General features: G+C 38.9%; 1 protein-coding gene across 18 annotated transcripts in view; it reads right to left on the reverse strand.

Moving 5' to 3' along the window:
* Positions 1 to 234: 234 nt before the first annotated feature.
* MARK3 (microtubule affinity regulating kinase 3) overlaps positions 235 to 26019 on the reverse strand; it is a 61978-nt gene continuing 36193 nt past the window's right edge. For 2 of the 18 annotated variants that reach the window (XM_021528873.3, XM_021528871.3), the window contains 10 exons: positions 25808 to 25907; positions 25430 to 25542; positions 24781 to 24934; positions 23066 to 23283; positions 17703 to 17806; positions 12918 to 13082; positions 11921 to 12178; positions 9508 to 9534; positions 4827 to 4871; positions 235 to 2753 (listed from right to left, as the gene is read on the reverse strand). In XM_021528873.3, coding sequence (XP_021384548.1) covers positions 2408 to 2753; positions 4827 to 4871; positions 9508 to 9534; positions 11921 to 12178; positions 12918 to 13082; positions 17703 to 17806; positions 23066 to 23283; positions 24781 to 24934; positions 25430 to 25542; positions 25808 to 25907 — 1530 coding nt within the window. In that variant the 3' untranslated portion in view covers positions 235 to 2407. The other 16 variants (XM_021528881.3, XM_021528879.3, XM_077783945.1 and 13 more) reach the window with 11 other exon arrangements.

Below are 26019 nucleotides of genomic sequence, written 5' to 3' on the forward strand. Positions count from 1 at the left end.
GCAGGGTGCTAAATATTCTCACAACACTGTAATTTTACAAGGCATTTGGGAAGGAAGCTGTTAAAAATAATTTTCTGATTATAAGAAGTGATTTTTTTTAATACCTCAAATAAAGAGTTATTGAAAGAACCTTTTGAGAACACTTTAAGAAAAATACCAAAGTACAAACTTTAAATATCCAAAGTATGATACTGGTGCACTTTTTAGAAACACTTACATACTTAACAGGTGAAGTAGGAAGAGAGTATTTCAGAAAACATTTAATATGAAACCTTTTGGAACTTCCATCGAATACAGATTTACATAATTTATCAGAACACTTTTTCAGTTCAGACAACAAAGTGCACTGCCAGGTGAAAAAAATACATTTGGAGGAGTGCTGAAAATGTAGGGAGTGAAAGGATAGGTGACCATTCACCTGAGAAAGTACAATGACTGCCCTGAAATGTCTTATTGCTATTACAAAATGGAGTTTTCATGGAAAAAAACCCATACTGAGCAGTACAGGCATGGGCAGAGCACTGAAAGCCAACTGAACTCTGGTAGCACCTGGAGTTCTCAAGCCATGGCATGATACAGAATATACAGAGAATAAAATGCAAATTCAGGAATATTTACTACATTTAACAACTATGATTACCCTTTAAACTAGCATAATCAATATCAATGCTTAGGGGGAAAGAGAGGGGAAGTCTGCTGCCTTCACAGACTACAGATCACAAGAGCTAACTTGCAAAATATTAAGGACTTTGCATTTTCACCTCGGGTCAAATCTGAACTGTATACTATGAGTAACTATTAGCTCACTGCAAATTTAAAATGCAAATTTAGGCTCCAGTTTAAAGCACATGTTAAGTACATGCGTAAGTGCTTCACTGAAATAGAACCACAAAACATTAATACAAAAAGTCAAGTAGATAACGCAGGGTATTATCTACACAAGTCCTCGATGAAATAAACTGAGTATCGGTAGGAAACAACACGTGAGGAAATCTCCTCATTCTAATTTGCAAAATCAAATCCGTTTCACCGCTGTGATGGTTAAAAAGTGGGGGCTGTCCCAGAGCAGCTGCACGTCCTACCGAAAGTTAGTTGGCCATCAGAGTTCATCGGGGCAGGTTCCACACTGCACAGGGACGGGGGACAGGGCTAATAGGGGACAGGGGACAGGGGATGGGGGACAGGGGATGGGGGACAGGGGACTCCCTCGGCAGCACGGCCAGACACGCGCTGGCACAGAGCCACCCAAAGCAGCACAGCCGGAGCCCAAGGGGAAGCGCGTTGAAGAGAGCTGCAAGGAAAAGCTCCAGCTGCTCCTGCCTATGGCTGCAGTTTAGCAAGCTGGACGTTTGGGCAGAGGGCATCAGCAGCCAGTCCAACTCCCACCTTTGGGTTCCAAAGCTGGGGGTGCCCGAAGGCGAGGGACAGCGCTGCCCCATGCCCAGCGAGGCCCCGAACCAGGACTGGCAGAGGATGGCCATGGTTTGAGAGTCCCTTTGTGCTTTGCATCAGCCTGACCTAGTCTAACGTGGCAAACCCGCTCCCAAAGAAAACCACTACTCAGCGATTAGCACCTCCTTTTACACTGCCTCGCTCCCTAGAGGAACAACAGAGAAATGTTCTTAGCTGCGATCAATACTCATAAGCCAAAAGGACAAGGATACAGTTTTAGTAGTTTAGCAGAAGCAGAAGAATGGAAGCATTTACCCAAATATTAATGCACAAATTAACTACATTATTAAACTCTGATTCAGACTTAAATAATAAATAGGTGGGCAAAATATAATGCAAGACTTACTCAGTAGAAGTGAATTTTTAATCATCTCATGAGATCTACTTAGAAAACAGGACTAATAATGTTCACAACCATAAATCCAAACCCTTCACACATTTTTTTCTTAACACAGCAGTGAACTGTAAACCTGCGTTTACTGGTTATCGCTTCAGTCATTTTAAATATTAACTCAAGTGTTTCCTCCTTGGCCATTTCAATTTTTAGCACCAAAATTAGCCCAAAAAGAGGTACTGGTACAGCTCGATGTTGTAAATGAATTGTTTACATATAATACTTTATATATTATACACACATACTGTACATTCACACATCCACACAAACAGGAGGCATATTTAAATGAATATATTCTGTGTTTCAATTTGTTGTCAAAGACTTAGGAGCAATGGAAATAAAGCAGAAGGGGTAATATTTTACATAGTAGGCAACTTTAATGCTGTAGTGCACTTATAAAAAAGTCCAACTCTCCCTCCCAGCTCAGCAGCTTTTTTTTTAATATCACTATTCAGAAGGATGCAGAAGTTATTGCCTAAATGTTATTCTATACATTTCCATCGGAATTCTCAAAAACACTTTAAATTGCTAACTAATTTACAACTTAACTATTTTTTCTTGTTACAGCTTTAACTCATTGGCAATTTTGGAAGCAATGTTTTTGAAAGCTATGGATGTTCCCGATATCCGCTTAAAGCGAACTCCATTCAGGGACAGTCTTGGCAGTTTACACACCTCCATCTCCCACTGTACAAGGTTTTCCGCGTGCCCATCTCCATGGACACAGAAAAGCAAGAAACGCTCTCTTTGTTCATAGTCACAGTTATTGGCATCCAGGACCTTTCGTATTTCCCTCATCATGTCATTGGGATCCATGGAGCTGGTGGTTTTCATGCTCCAGGTAAAACGCAGCGACCGAGGCTTGGCTTCCTTGTTCTCATCCTTCTGATCCCCAGCGACATTGCGGCTGAAAGACAGGAATTGCAGAGTGAGCAGGGCCAGCCGCCCTCCCCAGGGGCCACCTGGGCGAAGCCACCGCTCAGCACTCCCCAGCTGCTGCACACACACACAGTCAGGGGAAAGCTGTAGCTGCTGGGGCTGGAACAAAGGAATGGCACGAGGTGGGACACAACTGGCACTCACTGGATTCAGGAGCATGGGGGCAATGACCTTCTGGAGGCAGAACTACATGCAGCACCTACAACTTGATTTTAAGGCAGGTTCTGCTCAAAACTCTACTCTCGGGCCACGTGGGCAGTTGAAACACCAGCTCTGTGCTAGAAGTTTCTGGAACATTGAAGTAACAGCTCCCTGTGGCAGAAACAGTTCCATTTTCTGGAACATTGAAATAATGGCTCCCTCCAGGCCCTGGGAGGTGCCCACTTACACAGAATGGGGTGAGCCCATGCACAAAGGTGCTGAGTGTTCCTCTGCATCTCCTGGGCTGGAGTCTGAGCCCTGGGAGGGCCCCTGGAGCCCCAGAGCAGCTGCTGCAAGCAGAAGGAAGGACAGCAGGACCAGGGTCACCCACCTGCTGCCCAGGGCCAACCTGAGCCCCCAGACCTGGGCTGGCTCAGTTACACTCTGGCCTTCCTGCACTGGGGCGTGTTTGAGATGATCCCCAGGGACACACCAAGCTGCAAGCTCTGGGGCTGCCTCAGAGAGGAGATGTTTCCTCCTGAGTTGGTCAGGAATTCATTAAATGCCAACCACTGACTGAGGTAAAGTGATGAAATCTTCTGCAGCTCCAAGCTCTGCAGTTAAGTGCCTCGGAGGGGGATGTACATAAAGAGAGCTGGAAGTCACTACCAGACAACTCTTAAACATAGCTTGTATAAAGATAGTGAGAGGGTTCCATTATTGTCACATTTTTAAGAGATAAAGCACAAAGTATTGAACACAAAATTTGTGTTTCCCAAATCTGCAAGTATTTTTTTTTTAATAAAAAAGGTTTTCTTTTGGTATGGATATGTGAAGTTAAACAGGACAAAGGAAAAGAAATGTTCCAGAAATTTCTAGTTTGCAATCATTCCTCTACTTAAATTAAAATCAGTAGTCATGCAGCTGAAGAGTAAGGAACTACACTTGGACCTCCAGGGACAAAACACAGATTTGCTTAGTGAATATTTGAACACTGTCGGTCACCTCTTCAAATTTGATTAAATATATTGAATGTCATACTTAACTATTAGCTAACCTAACTGCTCCCCAACCATCCAGTTTAGGTCTCATGTTGAGCCTCCATATTAAGCCAAGCTGCTCTTTGAAATAGATGGCAATGGTTACAATACATTTTATTTCTACTACCATTAAGCAGGCAATTATGAAAAAGTTAAATAAAAAGTGATAGCAAGGCCACAACTAAATAAATATATTTCTCAAATATAACCTATTTCATAATTCTCCTATTAAAAGATTTCTTGTGACTGTGAGAGTCATAAGACTATGCAATGTGATTTGCCAGATGCTATAGAATTCATCACACAAATTAAAGAGTATTTTTTTTTAAGGTTTTAATTTAATAAGGCTGTAAAGGGCCAGGAAAAACCCCAAGTTTTATTCAGTGCTTATTTTATTTTTGGAAGCTTTTTCTACTTGAAAACAGTTTGATGATTTCTATTATTTTTTTGATATGCTGATTTTGTGAGAAGAGTATAACATGAAAAATATTTTACTGCCTGTGATTTTGGAGATGAGAAATATCTTATCATCTTTCAGTGGTTATTCCACACATTTGCAGCCTCACTAGAGACCACTTATCTACACATCTACACAACAACAGCAAATTACAATGACTAAAATGCAAAAAAAAAAAAAAGAAAAAACCACACAAGGGAAAAGGCAACAGGAAAGATGAAAATTTAAAACCAAGTCAGTCAGTGCTTTAATAGCTGTTTTGCAGACAGAAATGCTTCTTTGTTTAGTTCCAATGACTTACATGAAAAAAAAGCTGCTGCCTGAAGCCACTATGCCACATAATCAAGGGAAGAAAGGTTCAAACTCACCTAAGTAACGTTTTAAACAAAAATTTTACCCTCACCTTGAGCCCTCAAATCTCCCGTTCCTCTCATATTCAGTCGGGAGCCTCAATGAAAAGAATGCAGAAGCAAAAGGAAGTGGGAGAGAGAAGACAAATCTTACACTACAATATAAAATATCTGAGTAGCTGCTAAAAATTACTGCAGTCATACCACATGTGTGTTAAAATACAAAACAACAAAGATGTAAAGAACTTGGTAGGTTAGGACAAACTCATAGAAAGCAACATATTGTCAAACCAAATGGAAGTCTATAAACTACAGTTTTTAAACTGACCATAACTAATTTTAACAGTATATGTTTCTAGATTAAATCTGTAGAACTCATGGAATAAATCTGAAGTTCTAAAAGCAGAAAATGTGAAACTAAAGTTACAAAGCATATTGAAGAGACTGTATTATTTACTAAGTACCTCCTAAAAAGAAATAACTCCCAAATATTTTTAGCTAATGTTATTTATAAGTTTTATCTGGAATAAAGTACATATTTGAAAAAATCCCCATAGCTTTTTACAGACAGGTCTGATCACCTTGTGTATTTGCATGCTCATCAGATCTGCATGTTCAAACACCAAAATACCTTAATGCAAAAGAAGAAGATGCATATACATTTTAACAGAACTTTAAGAGGTAAATCCAAGATTTCTCAATCTGTGGTAACTCCATCCTTATAATCCCACACTGATGCATCTTCCCCACCCAAGAGCAAGTTTAAGCTTTCTGTCTTCTTGCAGTGCTTAAGGCTACATTGCTGGTCACTACCATCTACTGAAAGCCCAGGGTCAAGAAGAATTACGGGGAAAATTCTCTACCTTCCCATTGTTGAAGGAGGCTGGTTCAACATATGAGCATTAACTCTGCTCAGGGGGATGCTGCCTGTACACTGCTTTCATCCAGACTAAGGCAGTACATGGCTTCCCTGAGTAAAACAAACACAGCAGTTTGGGTGGCAGGTGTCTAGGGACAGGAATGTAAGACAGTAACCTTATTTTCAGATGCAGAGTGATATTTATATCAGGGTGTGTGGGGTGTTACAAGGTGTGATTTCCTCCTTTCCTTCCTTTTGAGAACTCTGGTGGGATCAGCCTTGCAAGGTGACTCTGGCAGTCTGTGTCACAGGGGACCAGGAGCTTTCCTGGAACTGTGAGGGGCAGGGTGGCAGCACTGGCTGCCTGGGCCACAGAACCAGCCCAAATTCAACTCAGGGGCTACTGCAAAGCAACACTGCACTTAACAGGGGGCAAAGTTGCTCAGCTGAGAGCTGCTGGTCATGGGCAGCATCCGAGGAGAACCTGCTCTCTGAGGTACCACACAGCTCACGGTACAACAGGGACAGTGTCACTGGCAAATGAAGAGCTGTAAGCAAAAGAGGATACAGAAAAAATGAGAAGACGACATTTAAAAGTCCCAGTGTAAAGTGGGCAGTTACTGAATCTATTTTCATGAGATCTTCTGCTACTAATCTATAGTGGATATAAGAGAAGGTGGAAAAAGATTTTTCATGCCTGTATATACCAAGAGCATGAAGTCACCCCCTATGAGAGCTCTACAGGACCAAAAAAGGGGTAGGCAGGAACCACCACATGTACCAACTGAACTAAACTGATCCTCCCCTTTCAGATGATTGCTTTACTGGGCAAAGCAACCAGCAAGTTAGAAAACACTCCTCAACTGAAATATTATGAGTACTTAAACTTCAAAGAGCCTTCTGTACTCCTAGGAAGCGGAGGATGGCAGCTTTAAGAGCTGCAAACATTTATGGATTTTTGTTGAGTTTTTGTGTTTTGTTTTGAAACTTGCCAAAGGCTGTAGAAAACGGGAGCACAACCAGTCTCCTCAACAATGAACAGCCTTACTGTTGCTGGAATCTGTCCAGAAAAGTCTGTAAGGAAAAATCTCTAGTGATTCGCTGACACACTTTTCAGTTTGAAATTAAACCAAAGTGTTCAGTTTGTAAACTACTGTACTCTAAATCTAAGAAAGGTCATTATTTAGAATAGACCTGCCACTTTGAAATAATAAACATTCTCATGGAAGCCTCTCAGAAACCACTCACTTTGCTCAGTTTTTCCATGCATCAATGTTCCATTCACTGAGCAGGAGGAGCTGCATGAAGTGACACAGAACCTCAGATGTGAGCCATCATGCCAAGCTTAGGAGAGCTGTGCCAGTCTCTCAAGGTGTTCCTTCCTTCATGACAGGCATGGGTATGGTCCAGCTCTACAGCCCAGCACTGCTGCTCTGGGAACAGGCACTTACTGAACTGCCAGGATTGTTTTGGTTGGGGTTTGTGAGTCAGATGCAGCCCTGAGGCCTCCTCACTTGCTAATAAAATACTCACTTCTGTGCTAGTTTATGCTGCTCTAAATTTTCTGCTTTTGCTTGTGTTTTACATTAACTGATTTTATGGACCAAGATGCTTCTTGGTCTTGGGAATGGAACAAATATATAGACAAGTTCTGTTCTCATTTGTCATGCCATGCCTATACATTATCTACCTTATGGTTTATGAACGGCTTTCACAAATCTGATTGTTTCCACACATCTGTCCCAGATTATGCTGTTTCCTGTTCTTTACATCTTTGTATGCTATTTTAAATATCCAAGTAATCACAAAGAAAACTCTCTAAAAAGATACTGAAAATCAACAAAAAGTGCAAGATGATAAAATAAGATCAATTTATGGAAATGGATAAATGATGCTGCAATAAAATCCAGAACATTGATTCATTTTTGCTGTCAGGAAAAAAAAAGAAGTTAAGACTTCCACAATATGCAGATTGGCAAACACAGTGCATAGTACAAGATATATATATATATATATATATATACACACATATATATACTCACACACACATATATATATCTGATACCTCTGTGTACTGGGCACAATATTAGAACTCAGCAGTTTAACAAGGAGTGACTGATCATCTACTTTCATTCAGCTCCCTAGAACTGATGTTGTGGCACTATGTATACATGCTACTGGGTTACTGTAGTTCTTTCAGAACTACAAAGATGGTGAGCTCAGGTAGGATTCACAGCAAATATAGCCAGGAGAAACTGCCAGTATTTTCAGTTTTTGTATCTACAGACAAATCAGGTATGGAGGGACACCACACATTCTTAAAACAGAATTTAAAAAGCACACTGCTTCTGTGCAGGTTGTGTAAGACTTTACAAATTTCTTATTTAAAAAGACACATTAATGGAAGCTGTAACAGATATTTCCACCATGGTCTAAGGCTCCTGGCCTCAAGTCAAAGGTAATTTTTTAAAAAATAAGCTAAAAATTACCTGAAATCTCAAATTTAAACAGTAACTTTCTAGTTTAAAACTGTACTCATATTAGCATTTTCCATCTTTCTTCTGAACAAATGTAGATGCATCCAGCTGTGGAGGGTTGCACAGATGACAGTCCTTTGTTTTAGAAGTGATCTACACCCCACAGCTCATGACGCATGCTAGGTTAAAGCCACTGCCCCTTGCTCAGTTCCAGCTGTATGTTGAGTTGCATGGTTTCTTTCCTTAACTAAGTTGTTGCATTTTTCTCAAGTCAGTTTTGACAATGCCAGCCAAGGCAACACCAGTTCCAAACATGGACACATTTAGAAGAGCACTGATTATCATCACCATGGCAGGGAATTTACTCAGTTAATCACGTAGGGCACCTTTAGCCTTTCACTGTACATAATAAATCCACATTTAGGCAGCAATTTACATATGTCAGAACTCCCTAATCCTTGAAATTGTCTAACTCCAAATTACAGTCACAAGCATAGCCTTGTATTCTGAAGGTTAAAACAGATGCCTGGTTTTTGGCCCCATCTCCCTGGTTTTGATCAGCAGTAGGAAACTGGAAGTACCACCCTTTCAGAAGTTCCCAGATGTGGTACAATTAAACAGGCTATTACAAAACTCTACTGGGAAATTCACCTGCACATTGCATAAGCAATTTCACGAATCATAGTGGATTAATGAGAAATACAGCAGCTTGATTCATTCCCAAATTGCAAAACTAAATTCAATCCTTTGGCTTGAAGTGTGAATCAGACTTCTGAGCTTTTCCCTTTTGTTGATAAATTTGCATAAATGTTGTACTTTTTGTTTATAACTGAAGAGCTCTATTTGCACTTCAGTTGCAATTCACTTCAACAAATGCACCCCATGTTAAAATAAATACACAGCTATTGAATCTTCATTCAATCTTTCACACAGAACTGTTCAACTCACAGCTGTGCTCAGCTGCAGGCAATGCTTCAAACCTTTTTTTCTCTTCAACATCATAAAACAGAGAGATAAATTCAACAACACTTACCTTTATTTGCTTGCAACCTTATGTTTTGTTTATACTTTCATCATTGTTATCAAACACCTCATTCTTCAAACATAAGCATGCTAAGTGTATTAGTACAGAGAACAGAATTACTTTGGCACTACCAACTCTATCAAAGAAAGAAGAATTCACAAGGCATGCTTAGCATCTTGTTATACAACACAGATGGTGCCACAGATTCTTAGGTATCATCATGAGTTAATGGATTTATTCTATGCTTTCCTCTGAAGAAAGAAAGTATTTAGTTCTCAGCAGGAAGTTTAGTTTTCAGAAAACCAAGGCTAGAAAAGCCAAATCTTTTGTTAATTGCAGGAGCCACTTTTTTTTTAAATATAAATAAATCCTACCTTTTGATAAACCTGAATGACATGTTTCTAAAAGAAATTAAGCCAAAATAATAATTAACAAAAAAATTTGTACAAAATAAATTGAAAAAGGCATTTAGAGTGAAACATGCAATAAAGATCTCATTTTAAATGCACAATTAAATTACACTTCAATATATTCTCAGATTAGGCAGACGATTTAGGGGCTGAAGAGTCAAACTCCTGGCATCCTGGGACTGTTACATTCAATTTTTTCTGGGAAATATGTAACCAGTATTTATCATGAATTAAAATATGTACTGGTGTCAAAACACTTTAAAACTCAAAATCTGCAAGGTCAGGTAAAAATATGTTTGTGTTTTCTTCATATATGTACCATAGAAAGCAAAAATCAATAACACTACCATAATTATATCTTGAGTATCTTCAGAGTTAGATTTCTTCCTTTCCTCATAACATTAAGTAAGCCATGTTGTGTCAAAACCTCCCTTAAATATTTAGCTATTTTAGTGGCAGAAGCTATAACAATTGCCTACACCAGAACATAAGTAGTTCATAACCAAAAGAATTCTTCCCCATGGAGAATGCTACAATAAATTAATGAGCAATAAGGTTTAAAACAATTATTTAACAGGAAGAAACATAAGCGTGTCCCTCAGTGGCACTATCCACCTCCTCAGTAGTTTGTACAGCACTGAATATAACAGAGCCCCAACTGCAAGAAATCCTCCAAGAGCAAACTAATCATCTGTAACTGTGCTATTGTGTTACAACTGCATGTTACTTAATCAAGTCCAGATGGAATTTAAACTACTGTCAAAAGTCGTGGGGAAAGACTTCTTCAAGAAAACCACACTGCACTGCAAAAGTTGAAACTTTGAGGTAATGATAGAAGTTTGAATGCTGCCTAAACAACTGAGTGAAATGCTTGCATGTTCACAGTTTGAGCGTCCACATTTGGAACGTCAAATGGAAAATTAAGTAAGGACATTACAAACAAAAGTACAGAAAGAAAGATGTGCCAAAAGGATGTGGCTGATTAAGACTTCACTTGACATAAAGCAGATGGCTTAACACTTAAAGAGTATTCAAATTAAATTTCTCTCTCTCAACATAAAAAGGAAGGGAAAAAACCCAAACCAAATTTCCTACAGCACAGTTTCCCAGAGAAGTGTTACCTGGCAGAGAAGTGAGCAAATGAAAACATTTATCAAAGGCTAGACTGTCATGTTCTTGTATTGCCAAGAAACAACTTCTACATGTTTAAAGAAATTCACTCTCTCAACTGAAATCACCCATTTGTGAAAAACTGGAGTGTGGCTTAGCATGATTTTGTAGGAACGGGAGACTGCAAAGGGGATACTGAGAGGGAGGCATCCATGGTCATAAAGTAGACAGGAAGAAAATGGCTTGCTGCTGACGTGGTATAAGCTTAAAACAAAAGCCAGCAGGGCAAGATCAGAATGATCTTGTCCAAAAAACTTCATCTGATAAGGAGTGAACAAAAGCTTGATGATTATCTTAAAGCGAAGACAAACACGGCCTCAATTCTGCAAATGCAAGTTGTGGAGATCAATGGTCTGAAGTATGTGGTTTGGAAACTGACAGGTTTTAAATACAGAATAAAAAAGCACAATTTTCAATTTTAGGGTTCAATTTTCAATTTTAGGGTTTTAGTAAGTAATCTAAATCATACATGGATTTGAAACTAGAAGTTCAGTTAGAATAAAAACTGTTAGTGCAGGAGCAAGACCTGCTGAAGCTTGGCTTTGGCTGGACCACACACCTTCACACCTAACACAAAATCTGCACATGAACTAAAGGCCAAAGTAGGAATAAATTTTTCCAGGTTTGACCAGACTCCTACCTAGACTGAAGCACTAATACTGCCATTATTTTAAGATAGCCTGTGACAGCGTTACTGCCAACAGAAGCTTTTGTCTCCTGCCCCTACCCTTTCACCTGTAGTATTTCTATTTCTGTGTTGCCAGCAAGGTTATGCTGGAACCACTAATGGACTAAGTGCCTGGGAAACACAACCTGAGCTTCTAATGCTACATCAAATATCTAGACTGGGCTCCTAGTTTTTGCCATCTACTGATGGACTATGCAGCCACTGGGCAGCTTTTCAGCTGAGCTGAAATGTTTCATCTCTGCAGCATTCATACCTCAGACATGAGGTTGAAGAGCCCAGAAGGAACAGCACAGACCAAACTGTCTCCCAATTAATCCCATTTGACTCAACTCCCAAAAACAAATGGCTTCAGAAACCAAAACAGACCTATGAAAAAATCATAAGCAACTGCATTTTAAGTTAAGAGAACTTCAGTTATTTATGAGTGAACGTGGACAAAATCACTTAAGCAACAAAGTATTTCCACTACAAAAAGGAAGAAAAGCCAGACGCAGCGCAGGAGCAGCTGAAGAGCCTTACCTTCTGGTGAGTTTCGACGTGAGTTTGCTGAAGAGGTTGGTGGAGCCGCGGGCGCGGGTCTGCGAGAGCGGCGTGGCCTCGTGGGACAGGCTGGGCGAGGCGGGCGGGCCGTTGTAGGTGGCGGTGCGGCGCTCGCGCAGCTGCCCGTGGAACGTGCTCCGGCTGGCCGTTCCTCTGGGGAAACGAATACGGTCAGGGGTGGTCGCACTGCTAATGCTGTGGGTTGAAGCAACGGGAGTTCTCTGATCGGGAATAGTGCTAGGGCAGAAAACAAACAAACAAACAAAAAAAAAAAAACGATGCTAGAACGCCTTCGCACGGGCACTGCGCTCAGCAGGAAACACAAAACACTATGTTCTACAGTAAAGCATAAGCAGACACTTTTATATAGGCCAAGGTTGGGATTACCAACATTATTACAGCACTGTATGGAATCAAAACTTGCAAGAAGTTAGGATTAAGAGGCTGCCGAAACAGAAACCTACATAGGCAGAAAAGTGCAACAGGAGTATCCTGGAAAAGACCAGATAAACCAGGCCTACGGAGTTTCGCTGAGAAGACTGATAAAAGAATAGACCAGTAAAGTTTCCTCCAAGGAGAGAGAATAGGTAACTTTAATGTCTCTTCCTCCACATTCTGTACATACATCTTTGAAAGTCTTGCTAATTTGAAAGTATCCTACACAAAATTCTCTACAAGCGAACCGCTCCAAGCAGTGAAGTCCTTCGGGATACACATTTAAAGTCTCCCACAAACTTTGACAATAGGGAATGTCCAATACTCCTAACAATAGGAAAAAAATTAAGGTTCACTATTGCAGGATTATGTCACAGACAGCCTGACACACCACAAGACAAATGTAAACGAGACTAAAAAAATGAGGAAACACACATCTTGTGGGCAAAATATACTAGAACAATCTAGGACTAAAATTCCACAGCACAAAGTTAAGAAGCAGTGGGTATAAGTTAGTGTCACAACGATTTCTGGTTCTTACATAGGCCTGAAGTTATCTGCGCCATTGTCTATTGGAGGCAACATCATCTTCGTGTGCACAGAGGCTGACATGGACATCGACTTCTGATGTCGCAGCCGAACACTGGAGAAGGATGTGGTACAAACTGAAGCAGGGCTAGCTGCGTAAGCGAACATTTCTGTCAGGCTGCGAGGGGGTTTGGGTTCAGGCAGAGGCAGAAAGAAGAGCATGATGGACCAACAACAAACTACTGCATAGAAAAAAAAAGCAAACTTTTCCTTCTATTAACTGGTTTATCAAAGAACATGAACTCTAACAGCCCTCCTCTTCTATGTAACAGCAGTAACTGCCCTACACTCCCCTTAAAGAGCATCCTTACTTACATGGCACTGGACATCTGTAAGTGACCATGCTCTTACCATTAGCATTAGTTTGCAGTGATACCTTCCTTGATGTACAGAACCTGAATAACTCAGAATTCTATGCCAAAGCTCTACGATAAAGCACTGATGTAAATTGTATTGCTCTTAAGAGTAAACAATGCATTAAAACCCCCACCAAATGCACTTTCCAAAAGACTCGTAACAGCTCCATTACTACAGCAAAATCCTTTGTTCTCAGAACGTATCCATGTTAAAAGAAATTAGTCAAAGTTGGGGAAGCTGTCAAATCTACATGAGATAACTGAGAGACTTCATAGGTACAACCAGAATCAAAAATACCATGATCTTTAACAACTCCAGGGAGGCCAAAAGAAAAAGGCTGCTAATAATGAACCTGTGTGTGTAGTAGACACTGAATATGCTAGCTGTTCTCTAAAGAAAGAATGACTGTTGAAGAGCATCTTGTATTGCTTTGACCATGAACATTAAATTCTCCCAATTACCATTCAGGCTTTGAAGGAAAATATAGAGCACTGTCTTAGCAGAATGGCCAGTAAGCTGCCAGCTGAATGGTATGTTCAAATAGAAGCATAGGAGCATTAAATTTAGTTATTTATTTAGGCCAAAATACTCTTTGCAGCCTTCACGTTATCTAGTAATGATACAGATAGGACAAAAATGAGAAACCACAAGATGTTTTGGGCCTTTCAGACTACATCCCATGTCATTCATCTGAAGTTTGCTTTAAAATTTAGACAGCTATAATTCAGAAATTTTGCTCAAGTTGAGAAAACAGTAATTCTCAGTGACAGTTTCATGACACTGCACGTCCACTTCCAAGTTACTTCTTGGTTACACACAACATCTCAAGTCCCGTTACCGAATTCTGGTACATCAGACTCTGGAGAGAGGAATGCTAGTGCAGCTACAAGTGTCAGCTCCTCCACTTCTCAGGCTTGGCTGCCAAAGCACCAGTGCAAAACACCACACAGCTCAGACATCTGATCTGCTAGCTAAAATGCTTAGCAAAACATACTTGGTTTTGGTTTGTTTTTAACTTTTCAGGATCTGAAAAAATTCATCTGAGTCATGCATGCATCTCAACAATGCTGAATCCATCAGGATGACAACTACAAGCACTACTTACAATGAGGCCTTCAACACAGGCCAGGCATTTACATTACCCCAGGGTTTTAAGGAATTTTCAAAAATTGAACATTCATCTCAAAACTAATACCCTGAAGTCAAAATATTGGTCACTAGTCTCTCAAGCTCTTCCAGCTCATTTCCTCTATATTTACTGCAAAAGATAAAGAATCTAGTTTTACAACACAAGACTCAAGTTTTTAGTCACCTGCCTCCAAAGATGTGACATCTAAAGGTGTCAATAAAGGACCTTCTCCTCCTCTGATGCTTTGCTAGAAATCAGCTTCTTTGGATTCCCAGCCTGGGAACACAGGAACAGTGAACTAACAATCACCAATTACTGCCAAGGCTTATTAAAAATCTGAAGCTGTTGTAAATCATTTGTGTTACAAATGATTTAAAGCAATTGCCTATCATTATGAAGAGTGTTTCATGAGTCCCCAAGTGCGTTAATTAATGCTCAGGCTTTGGAGGAAAGCCAACAGTTGTCTCCAGCAGAATGCGTGTGTCAGCCACACAATGTGTTAAAGCAGAGATGGGAGACTCAGAACTCTTTGCTTCTACCAGTCTGGCATGGGTCTTCAAGATTACTTTCTTCAACATCAGACTTACTGACTATTGATTCTTTAAAGTGTCCACACTTCCAGAAATAGTGCCTTCTCAGAATTCAGTGTGGAATATAAAAGCAGAACAAGCAATTTTTTAATGCTTTTGCTACAGAAGAAAAATAGAGATTTTAAATGTGTGCACTTTGCCTTTTATGGTAAGTCTCCCAAATTTTCACTGAGTCACAGTCAGTATTTGAGTAGCTATGGAAAATCTAAAATCTAATCTGTAATAAACCAATTAGAGCAATTACTCTATCCTGTAACATTTGCCACCAACAGACATTTCAAAAGCATAGAAGTAATTTTTAACTAATCCTTGGATATGTACAAAGCCCAGGTTCAACTTCAGATCTTGCTTTACAGAAGAAAAAAGACTAAGTTTCTAGAGTTACTTTCTGCCAAGCTGAGAGTACAGTAACATTAAAGATTAATTCTGAAGAGCCAGTCTCATCAATTGCCATGTTGATTTTCCTGCAATAAAGGTTTCTGCATTTTAGGTAACCAGTCAATGCTTTATCCAGTTACAGCAATAAAATACATTCAGATGTAAATTCTGAATTGTGCCAAATCACAGTAATTCTAAAATTATTCCAAAATGAACACGCAGTTTAGTACTGAAGTATTTCAGACAATGAAAGGTCTCCAACTGTAATACAATAAGCAATACATTCTCATTACCTTTTCTCTTTTTAACCCTCTATCAAAAGTAATCAATGTAGTAATTAAAAAATACACAGTAAAAGCTATAAATACACTTTTTACCTGTGCAAATATAAATTCTCAGACATTTCAAATGACCCAAATAAGGCTAGTTTGTAGAAAAAGTAAATTATGTTTAAAGATCATATTGACAATAAAAGGTAAATTACACACGGATAACCAATTATGAATATACACCACAACTAATACAGTTGTCAAGTGCTACTCAGTCTTAACTTTGAGTTTAAGGTGTATGTGTAACAAACCAGAAAAACATCAGTTTCCTGAGAAACTCAAAGCTGGGGAAATAAAATTGCTTCAAAAGATAGTTCTTCATGAGTATGAACTTACTCCCAAATTAAGGGAACATCTAAATATCAAGCATTCACAGTAAACAATATCTAGTAGCTTTTAAAAATGTAATAAAGAATTTGTAGGCAAGATATTAGTTTAAGGATGAACAAAAATTGTATTAAACCAAGTCATCCAGTAACAAAAAATTATCAAAACTATTATGGGTAGAAAGATTCATTTTTTCAAATATTTTCAAATAGTGTTTGGAAAGAAAAAAAGCTATTAACATATCAAATCAGAAAAAGGATGGTGAGCTTTAACCTAAACAACCTGGTAACATTAACAAGGAGTAACCAGTGAAGGCTGAGACAGACACATTAAGGGACAGCAGCAAAGAGCTCTGCTGTACTTCATAAGACAGTGACTGCAGGCCCAGCTGGCCAACTACACTTTTGGCAGTCTTCAAACTTATATTTGACTCTTTCCTTAATCACTTTCCAATTGCAGAAAGCTAGGAGGAAGAGACAGGGTCAAAATCATGTTCTTTATCCCTAGGTTCCAGGAATCAAACAGGGACTAGACAGGCTTTCCATTCAACATCACAATTCCTCATCAGCTGCCAAAAGGAGGGAAAAAATTTTGTGCATAAACACAAGTTAGAAAATAGGTATTTTCTTCCTACCCTTTACAAAATAGCATAATATCAGGAAGAGCTGGAGAAAATTGGGAAGCACAGTAGAGGGGTACACATTCTTTTAAGTAGCAGCTATGTGAGTGCTCTCCTGGCAAGGGTTAACTACTTAATTGTTACCATCTTTTGACAGCAGTAAAATTCTGACAAGAAGGGCTGGAAATTAAAATACCTCAGCCAGCCAGGAAATTTGGTGGTTTTCCTCCCAACTGCTACTCTATACCTGATACCTATGTTCACTATAATATTATTTCTGACAGCTCTTCTCAGTCTACACAGGATGGCAGTAATGTGACCACAGTGCCAATACATACAGTTGTTAGCTCCAGTTCCACTGCTTGCTCTACTCAGGCTTTCATTCAGAAAATTAAAAAGAAATTTATTATTTCTCTGTTTTCACTCAGAATATGGAGATACCCTGAGGAGGGAAGCAGCTGAGTTCTGTAAATCCTGGGAAATAATTAGACTGTCACAGTATTAGCAAGGATCACTGTTAGTCCAAGACAATGGTGGGTCACCATTTCATCTTTGCTCAGAAAAAATTACCTTCTCCCTAAGACTTTACATCAAAAATAGTATTTCAAATTATCCCAGTGAAGCAGAGTTAGAGTGAAATATAGAAAGAGAATGGCTCAAGAGAGATAGACCTTGTAGTCTGATACTGAACAAGGCTCTTCTGCAAGCATATGCTGATTGGCCACAGGAGTTTACAACAGATTTAAGATGAAGGCTGCTACAAATAGTTCATGTATTTAACCAGAAATTAGAAACTTCCTTTTACATTCTAAGTTTAAAGATTATAAAATTAAATATAGGAAAAAAACCCAAGGCCCAACATACTTACAGGTGCTGCATAACCAAAGATCTGTACTCACCTTTCATTATGAATTACATTAGAATATCACTTATTTTTAAATTAGGCATTAGAATTTTTTTGGAAAGGTGAAGACAAGGGACATACACCATAGGAAGACATTTCATATACCTGTTCTCCTTGCCATTTTGTATCACTGAATGCCTATCAGCAGTGGTTCTTTCACTACAAACATATGTGTTGCGCCGTGTCATTGCTCCAGGGGTAGTATTATTCTACAATTAAAAAACATAGGTTTGTTATTCCCCACAGAAGGCTTTTCTGAGGTTAGTCTGCATATAATTTAAGGCTTTTTACTTTGTGCTTGTTCTACACAGCTCTAAAATTTACAATAATTAAATAACTTAATATACAAACTCCATCTAGTATTTGTAAAGATTAATGCAATCAGAAAAAATAATTCTAACAAGTTGTTCTTGTATTTCATATTGATGTCTCAAAATTAATATTCCTTAATGTTTTTAATTAAAAATGTTCTGAATTACAAATTCTGAGTATATACAGTATTCTTGTACATTGGCATAGCCTGTGTCTTTATAGCCTATTTTTGAAATACTTTACCACTTGTAGCTTGAAGAATTTCCCTTTAAGTTAAAATCATACCCTTAAACAAGATAGGAAAAGCAAAGACTTAACAAACAAATGTGGTAAAATTCAGTGGGAAGGTAAACATAGACTTTTAAATATTAAGATATTATGAAACACTAGACAGGTTTTAAAAACAGGGAAGAATAAGAGACAAATTGCAGAGAATTTTAGTAAGACATTTTTTAAAATACACATTTCAATACAAGCATAATACATAGAGGACAAGAGAACCAGGGGGACTTAAACTACAGACCTTACTTTAGAGGGGAGAAAAGAAATAGAATTACTTTGCCTCTGTCTTTACAGAGAAAGAGGGTGGAGATATGCCCAAGTTGGCGGTCAATTTTCCAGGAACGACTGAGAAGCTATAGGCAATTCACAGATAACAGAATTATACAAAGTTAGATGCAATTACTGTAGGAAAAGCAGGGTGGTCCAGACAAACATGCACCCCCAGGTCGTAGAGGAAGTAAAAGCTGGCAAGCCTTTGTATTTTTCTCTCCCCACCCCAAGAACAAAACACAGGAAACTGCAAATGATTGAAAAAGTAGAAAAAAACTTTTAAAAGTTTTCTTTAAAGAAAAGGATCACGGGGCAAAGCAGGAAGCAAAAAAGGCTATAAACTTCAAACATCACTGCTGGGGAAAGTCTTGGAGGAGGTCAGCTTAAGGGAATGACTGGTCAGCACCTGGATAAGCACGTGTTGAGTAAGGAGGGCCACTAAGAATCAGGCAGGGGACTTCATGCTCAACTAACCTTTTGGAGTTCTTTGAAGAATTATGCTATGACGGACAAGGGAAACTCAGCGGATTTTAAAAATAGCATTAAGAAAAGGTTTCGCATAAACAGTCACAGGAGAGAATCATGGCAAGATGGATTAAAAAAAAAGAAAGGAAAAACTAGTTCAAGCAGAAAAGCAGAGTAGCCAAACCTTTTTTGTTTCCAAACCTGAAATAAAACTGTTAAAGTGGAGTATTCTCAATAAATACCAAGTGCCTTAAGGCAAAATATCTGCTATCTAGGGAGTCTCAAGCAACACATTCCCTGAGCTACTTAACCTTGAAGCCATCTTGTCTAAGAGACTGCTGACCTGTTTGTTACACATCTTTTTATACAAATGTACAAATTAAAATTCAACAGTGAAGTGCACAACCTCCTGGTGTTAAAAAGTACAAAGACAGAGGATATTTTAAGTGGGCAGAACAATTAATTAAATTGTAAGATGCATGCAGCTGTCTGAAGGGTTCTCAAGTATTCTTCACTAGATATTCCTTAGGGATAAGCACATGTCAAACATCAGCAGAAGCTTTCCTGGCCCTTTCCTTGTACTTTATTCCTTATACATGCCTTGACTTCATATACATTTATTTAAAAAAAACCCACCACCAATTATTCCACTTTGACATTTATCACTGTATAAACTCCTCTCTCTTTACTAAGTCTGCCAGCAATGAAAGCTGTGCACCTACGGTGAGTTTTTGTTTATCTGCTCTTGGGCAGGACACTTTACGGAGACTTCACAAACCAGTGAAATATTGCTTATTAGTGCTTGCAGATCATTTTGTTCTGTGTTTTGAACATACTAGAGGATGAAGCACCTAAAATACCCAACACTGTTCTTCTGGTGGGAAGTAAGCACAATAATCAGTGGCTTCCTTCTTTCAACCTGCTCCCTTTGAACATGCAGTGTTAGTTTCCCTTGAGAGAACAACACATAACATTACAGTGTACTGTCATGTGGCACATCTGGAAAGACAAGACTGCAATCTCTGTGCTGGACCAGACTTTTAAAACTATGCATTTTCAGGTTTGGGAGCAGACAAGTTTTGGTATTCATATCTGAAATGAGAGGACAGCAAGGACATGCTCTCCCAACTCATTCTGAAATGCAAAGATGGAAGCATCAATATACATTTTTTCCTGTTTGACTCAGATTTCAGAGGTCAGAGGAAGAGATTAAGTACTTCAAGGTTTCAAATTTCAGTTTTGGCAAGAATAGTCTTGGTACTGGGGCCTTTACACTTTCTAGTGTATGACCTTTCACAATTCATCAAGGAAGCTCTTCAGCTGTGACTTTTTGTTCAGCCAGTCTACAGACTGTTAATCTCTGGACATGACTAAATAGCACAGGTGCACAGCACTGGAAACTGGTGTGAGCAGCACCCCATTCCCTGATGGAATGACAACTCCCAGGGTCAGGGTTAGCTGCCTAAGTTCATCTTCATGGCATCGTCTGCCTTCTCTGCAGGAGGAGCTGACACAGCACTGCACACGTTGAGACTTGTGAGCACATGCACAAGGTCCAATCTCAGCACAAAGGATGAATCTGTGGTACAGAGTCCTCCTCTCTTCCTAGAGACAGTCTTGTGTGCACTGCTCAGGCAGGCTATTTCCCATTAAGAGACACCAAGCCAAGGACTGATGAAAAACTTTCATAAAAGCTTCTGACTTAAAACATTGAACCAATCTATTTAGTTAAGAGCACTGCTATGGTATTTGGTCCTGGATGGCTTTTCAAATGTACTACCTATTCGAGTTTTCTCAAAGCTATTCTAAAGGTTCTGGGACAGCTTTATTACACCATTGAGGAAAAAATCCAAAGCTCTAAGAAACAAACAAGGAATTATTAAAACACAGATATACCGGTTCCTGCTAACTATCCAAAATCTGTAGCAGATTTCCATTATTAATTTGGTATTTGCCCAAGTAGCTTGATGATTCTTGATGCCTTCTCGTTCAGCTTGCAGAACAATTTTGTTTACCAGAGTTTAAACACTCTGTCAACTTTAGAAGTACAGCTTGGAGCCCCTCATTCCAGTCCCAGACTCAGCTATCTGCTCGCCAAGCACAACTCTTATCCTTAAGTGTAGCCTTTTACGCTTTGTTACTCAATAACAGTAGCACACATCTGACTAAGGGTCTCCAGCAAGGACTGGCTCTACTGCTTTTGCTGTTCTGTCAAAATATTAATTGTTTTTGTAAGGTATTTTTCCATCTCTTCAGTGTTTTTTCATCATACTATAGATTTCAGGACTTCAGTGCTCAGTAAAACAGAAACTCTCTTCACCTCAAACCTTTTTCAACCTCAGGACAATATGGCAACTCCTGTATTTTTTTTCCTTCTAGATGCATGCCAACATTGTAAGAAACCGAATTCCCTACTTAGCTGCAAGAAATGAGTAAAAACTCAATGCTTCCCTTCATTCCTAACAACTAGAAAGCCAAAGTTTCATCTTTGCAGTCTTTTGCAGGGGGGAGAAAAAGGAAAGGAAAAAAAAAAAAGAGTTTGAACTGTCTGGTGTGAAGAGCTATAAAGAGAGACAATTTTGAACACTAATTATTGAGTGACAACAAAAATCTGATTTCCTGTTCACCACCTGGTATCACTGCTAGTAAAAGACCTGCTGGACCAGTTGCACACTGAGTCAGGGAAGCATCACATCGTTATTAGCTGAAATTTTATTTCAGGTACACTAGTAAGAAATTTGAAATAAGCCTACTGAAATAAATCCCCAATATTTGGGAGTGGTACAGAATAGCAGGTGAAAAGATGCTGAATGTAAAGTATGTTGTAACTGTGACACAAATCTTTGGAATAAGGCACCATACAATACCAAGCGAAGTCCAATGTAGGACAAAATTTATTTGATTATCTTACCATTTTGAGATTCAATAGCTAAGAACTGTCTTTTAAGAGAAAACCAAATCTGAATGGTTTCTGAACTGATCAAGAACAAAGGGAAAACTGTGGAGGACCACAAAAATAAAAAAAGAGTCCCCCAAAATCTTGAGTTCTTGTTCACATTTGTGAGTAACAGCTGCTATAGTAGAAGACATGTTTTTCCAAGGAAACTCTTGGGCTGAAATCCTTGAGCCAAGTCACCAGTGCCACTGAGCCAACTGACAGTACAGGGCCAATAAAGTAAAACTAGTTTCATTTCACTTCTTCTGCTTCAGACTGTCCCGCAGCTCAAGAAGTTATGTTCTCATTTCTTGTAAGTAATGGTGCTAACTATTTATATGACCAAAGAACTATGACAGCTTTGTGGGATGAGTTAAAAAAAAAAAAAAAGTTCTGTTGCAAGTTGAACAACTTGAACAAAAGGACTGAGAATTTTTTTCTTCTGAAAAGAAGGAAGTTTTTCAACACAAAATACCAAAGTTTTAGAAATGTTACATGACTGAAGCATTATGGGAAAACAGATTTCCAACTTTGCCTTTGAGGGAGGAACCACAAAGAACACAGGTTAAAGCCAAAATGAACAAAGGCTTTCTTTCTTTTGGCACACTGCCTACTGCTAAACCATGAACATCCACTACTTTTGCTCCTTTAAATGTTTTTTTTTTGTTGTTGTGGTTTAGAGGCAGGTGGAGGAAGCCCACAAGGACAAAAGCCAGGCACACTCCTTTTGAATACAGGCTGAAATAGATATTTGAAGAGTTTTTTGAACTACATTTCTTTGATAATCTTAACAACATAATCATGACTTAAAATTGTAATGTTTGAGGACAAAGATTGGGTGGCTGCTTATACACATTAAACTATAAAACAGGATAACAAAAATAGAGATTTCATTCTTCTGTGCAGAGGTCACAGAGGAGTGGTTGGTGATATCAGGAGTAATATAACTACCTTTTTACCTTTTACTTTTTTTTAATACCCAAATCATGTCTGTTTACCAAGAGCTACTAATGCTAATTATGAATACTGACTACTTCAAGACTATTAAGAGGTAATGTGAATAGCTGACACTGCAAGGGAAAAATACCTACATTTTCTCTTGATAAATGAAAAGTAAAATCAGCACCACCAAGAAATCACAGGTTTAACATTTTTTAATGTCTCAAAAAATTAATGGTTTTGATAAATAAACATTTCTACTTACACTAGGGGCAGCTGAACTTTTCTTACGTTCAGGAATATCAGCCTTATTGGGATTGCTGGCATTTCCAAGCATTGGGCTGGCTGGTGCAATTCCTCTTCCTGCAACAGCACTACTGCTGGATTTTCTTGACTGAATTCCTTCCTCTTTGAGGTCACTGTCTGTAGTACTAGTCTGGCTTCTTTTAGGATATGCCACTACTGAGGGGATGGATGGTCCAGCTTAAAAAACAAACAAAAGAAACAGGAAAAGGATTTTTCTTCTCAGAAGTTCAGTAACTATTTTTTATCACAATGGAAATGTATTCACACATGAGAACCAACACAGTTATCACTGGGAACCAGAACTGCAAAAAAGATAATTAAATTATTGAAATAGATGTATTTCAGGCGACAGTAGAATATTGTGGAAAAACAAAAACAAAGGTGAAGGTACAACTTGATTTCCATGAAAGTTCCAAGAATTTCATTAAGGTTTCTCATTTGGCTTGCTAGGAAAATGCTTTAGAGACATCTTAAAGATACTTAACAAGTAACTGACTCATTCAAACCAGACCATCTCTCATTAGCACAGTGCTGCCAAGAGCTGTTCAAGCCAATTTCCTGAGCAGGCAGCTGGTGACACAACCCTGGGGCAGCACTGATGGCTGCTGGTCTGTGCTCCTGCAGAAGTGGCAGTGGTTCACCACCAGCCTCCCCACGTGTGCCAGGACAGACAACTGCTCTGACACTGGAGAATCAGGAAGCCCCTTCAACAGTGCCAAGCTCCCTCTGGCTGCAACAGCCTCCTGGACACCAGGTAAAGCCTGTGGGGTGTCTCAGGATGGTGTTTTCTGACCTCTCACACCTCTGAAGGGGATATGGCAAGTTACATCAACTTCTTAGTTAAATGTTTTAATAAGAATTAATCAAAAAGTGTATGTATGCATATACACACATATAAAGGACACATAAACATATAAAGATAGAAATGAAATACATAAACATATAAATACATAATATGTAGCTAAAAATGTTTTACAAGTATCAAAACCCCCATAACTGGCATCCCCAGGACTCCCAAGGAAAGCAACCTCTGAATGCAGAGAATGTAGGCCTAAACAGGGATTCCTTTCATGAGTTAAGTGTCTGAGCAGGAGGAAGTTTAAGACATTTAGAAAATCCTAATCTACTATATTGCACTTTCATTAAGCAGAAGAGTTTTTAAGTTTGTCAGACTCATTGTTCTTTAGAAACTGAATTCCTGGGGGACAACCAAATGACACTACCCTCAGGAAACAGGAAACCAGAAATATTGGCAAACTGACATTTCTTCAAGTTTTAGACAGAAGCTGACCTACTAGTGTCAAAAGAAAACAAAAGCTGAACAGACATACAAGAGCATGGGGGAGGAGTGCTGTGCTTTTCATGAAAAAGGGGGTTGCAACATTCTCTTCAATTTGTGCAACAAGATTTTGCCAGCACAGTCAGGAATATAAGGGACAAGAGAAGGCAGAACGAGAATTAAGTTGGTGTATTCAGTGTTCCTCTAAAAGCTCTTTTGAAGGCTTTTAAACAAAACTAATTTAAAAAATCAGTTATTCACCAAAATATTTAATCACAATGCTGTGAACTATGCTGTTGTCATGCTCCTTACACTTGGGGGATGGAGACAAATCCAGAACCGAGCAGAACTGGAAGTCACTGTACTCTGCAAGGCTGAAAATGAGAAATGCTCACCGTGATCACTGTACCGCCGCTGCTTCTGGCTAGAAGATATGCTTCTCTGAACTTTGTGATGAGGAGATTGTCCAGTGCTATTGTTCAGATCACTACTTGGCCTAACTTTGGCAAGTGAAAGATTGCTGCTGGAGCTTGAATCACTTGCATCCAACTACAATACAAACGAGAGTATTAAAACAAAAAGTTCAGACAAAACAAATTAAAACATGCACCATGTTCTGGGAGCAAGAACAGGGAGGTGGAAGATGACCAAGAGCAGCTTACTGATGCTGAGCCCTTTCAGCATTGTATGGAAAGGTAATCTACAATGCAAGAACTTTTTCAAGTTGGTCAGTCCTGCTCCTTGTCTCTCTTAAAATAGTTACAGCTGGCACATTCACACCTGAGCTCCTAGACTAGCCAGGACAGAAACTGCTGAGCAAACAGGGCAGTTCTGGAGAGCCTAAAGGCAAGAGTTTACTGGCTCAAAATCAGTTGAGAACAAATCTGCTTAATTTGGATTGCTTATGAGTAGAACATGACTTTAAGCACAATGGATTTTTGTGCAGGAATGCAACGCCTACAGTAACTGACTTAATTTCTTCTTCTAACTCTGCTAAGGACACTTTCTGATTTGCTTCTTTGCAGTTTGAAGAATGGTACTTACCTCTGATGACTTCCTTCCTAGGAGTAAGTATGTAGCTGTGATTTCATCATACTTCATTTTACTAAGGGATTCTTGAATTTCTTCTTGAGAATATCCCATTCCTACCATAATATCTAAAACCAAGCAGACATTCTGTAAGTAACTGAAACTCTGATGTTAAGGCTGGCTGAGTGTTCAAGAGAAAGGATGGAACATCTAAAGCATTAAACAAGAATTCTTAATTTTGAGAACATAAACCTGATCAAGTATCAGTTTTAAAGGATTAGTTACTTTTTCCTAATGTCAAACAAATACAGAGTGGTGGTGGAGAAAAAAAAAAACAACCAACCCTCCCACACCATGCAAACAGTATTGTGGTCCTGGAAAGTACTCAATTACCTATTCTTTTCTGGTCCGAGATGTCTAGTTCTGGTTCAACAAAAGGTTTAAGCTCATCCTCCTCATGCCCTGCATTGATCCACCTGTCCTTCATAATTTGCTATGAAAAAAAAAAAAAAAAGGTTTGTTAGTACAGTACACTTAGAAGCAAAGAAAACAACCTGTGGGAAGAACAACTTCTTTATCCAATGAACACTAAGGTCTTTCCTAGT

The sequence above is a fragment of the Lonchura striata genome, chromosome 6 (assembly GCF_046129695.1).
Source record: "Lonchura striata isolate bLonStr1 chromosome 6, bLonStr1.mat, whole genome shotgun sequence".
Classification (NCBI taxonomy): domain Eukaryota; kingdom Metazoa; phylum Chordata; class Aves; order Passeriformes; family Estrildidae; genus Lonchura; species Lonchura striata.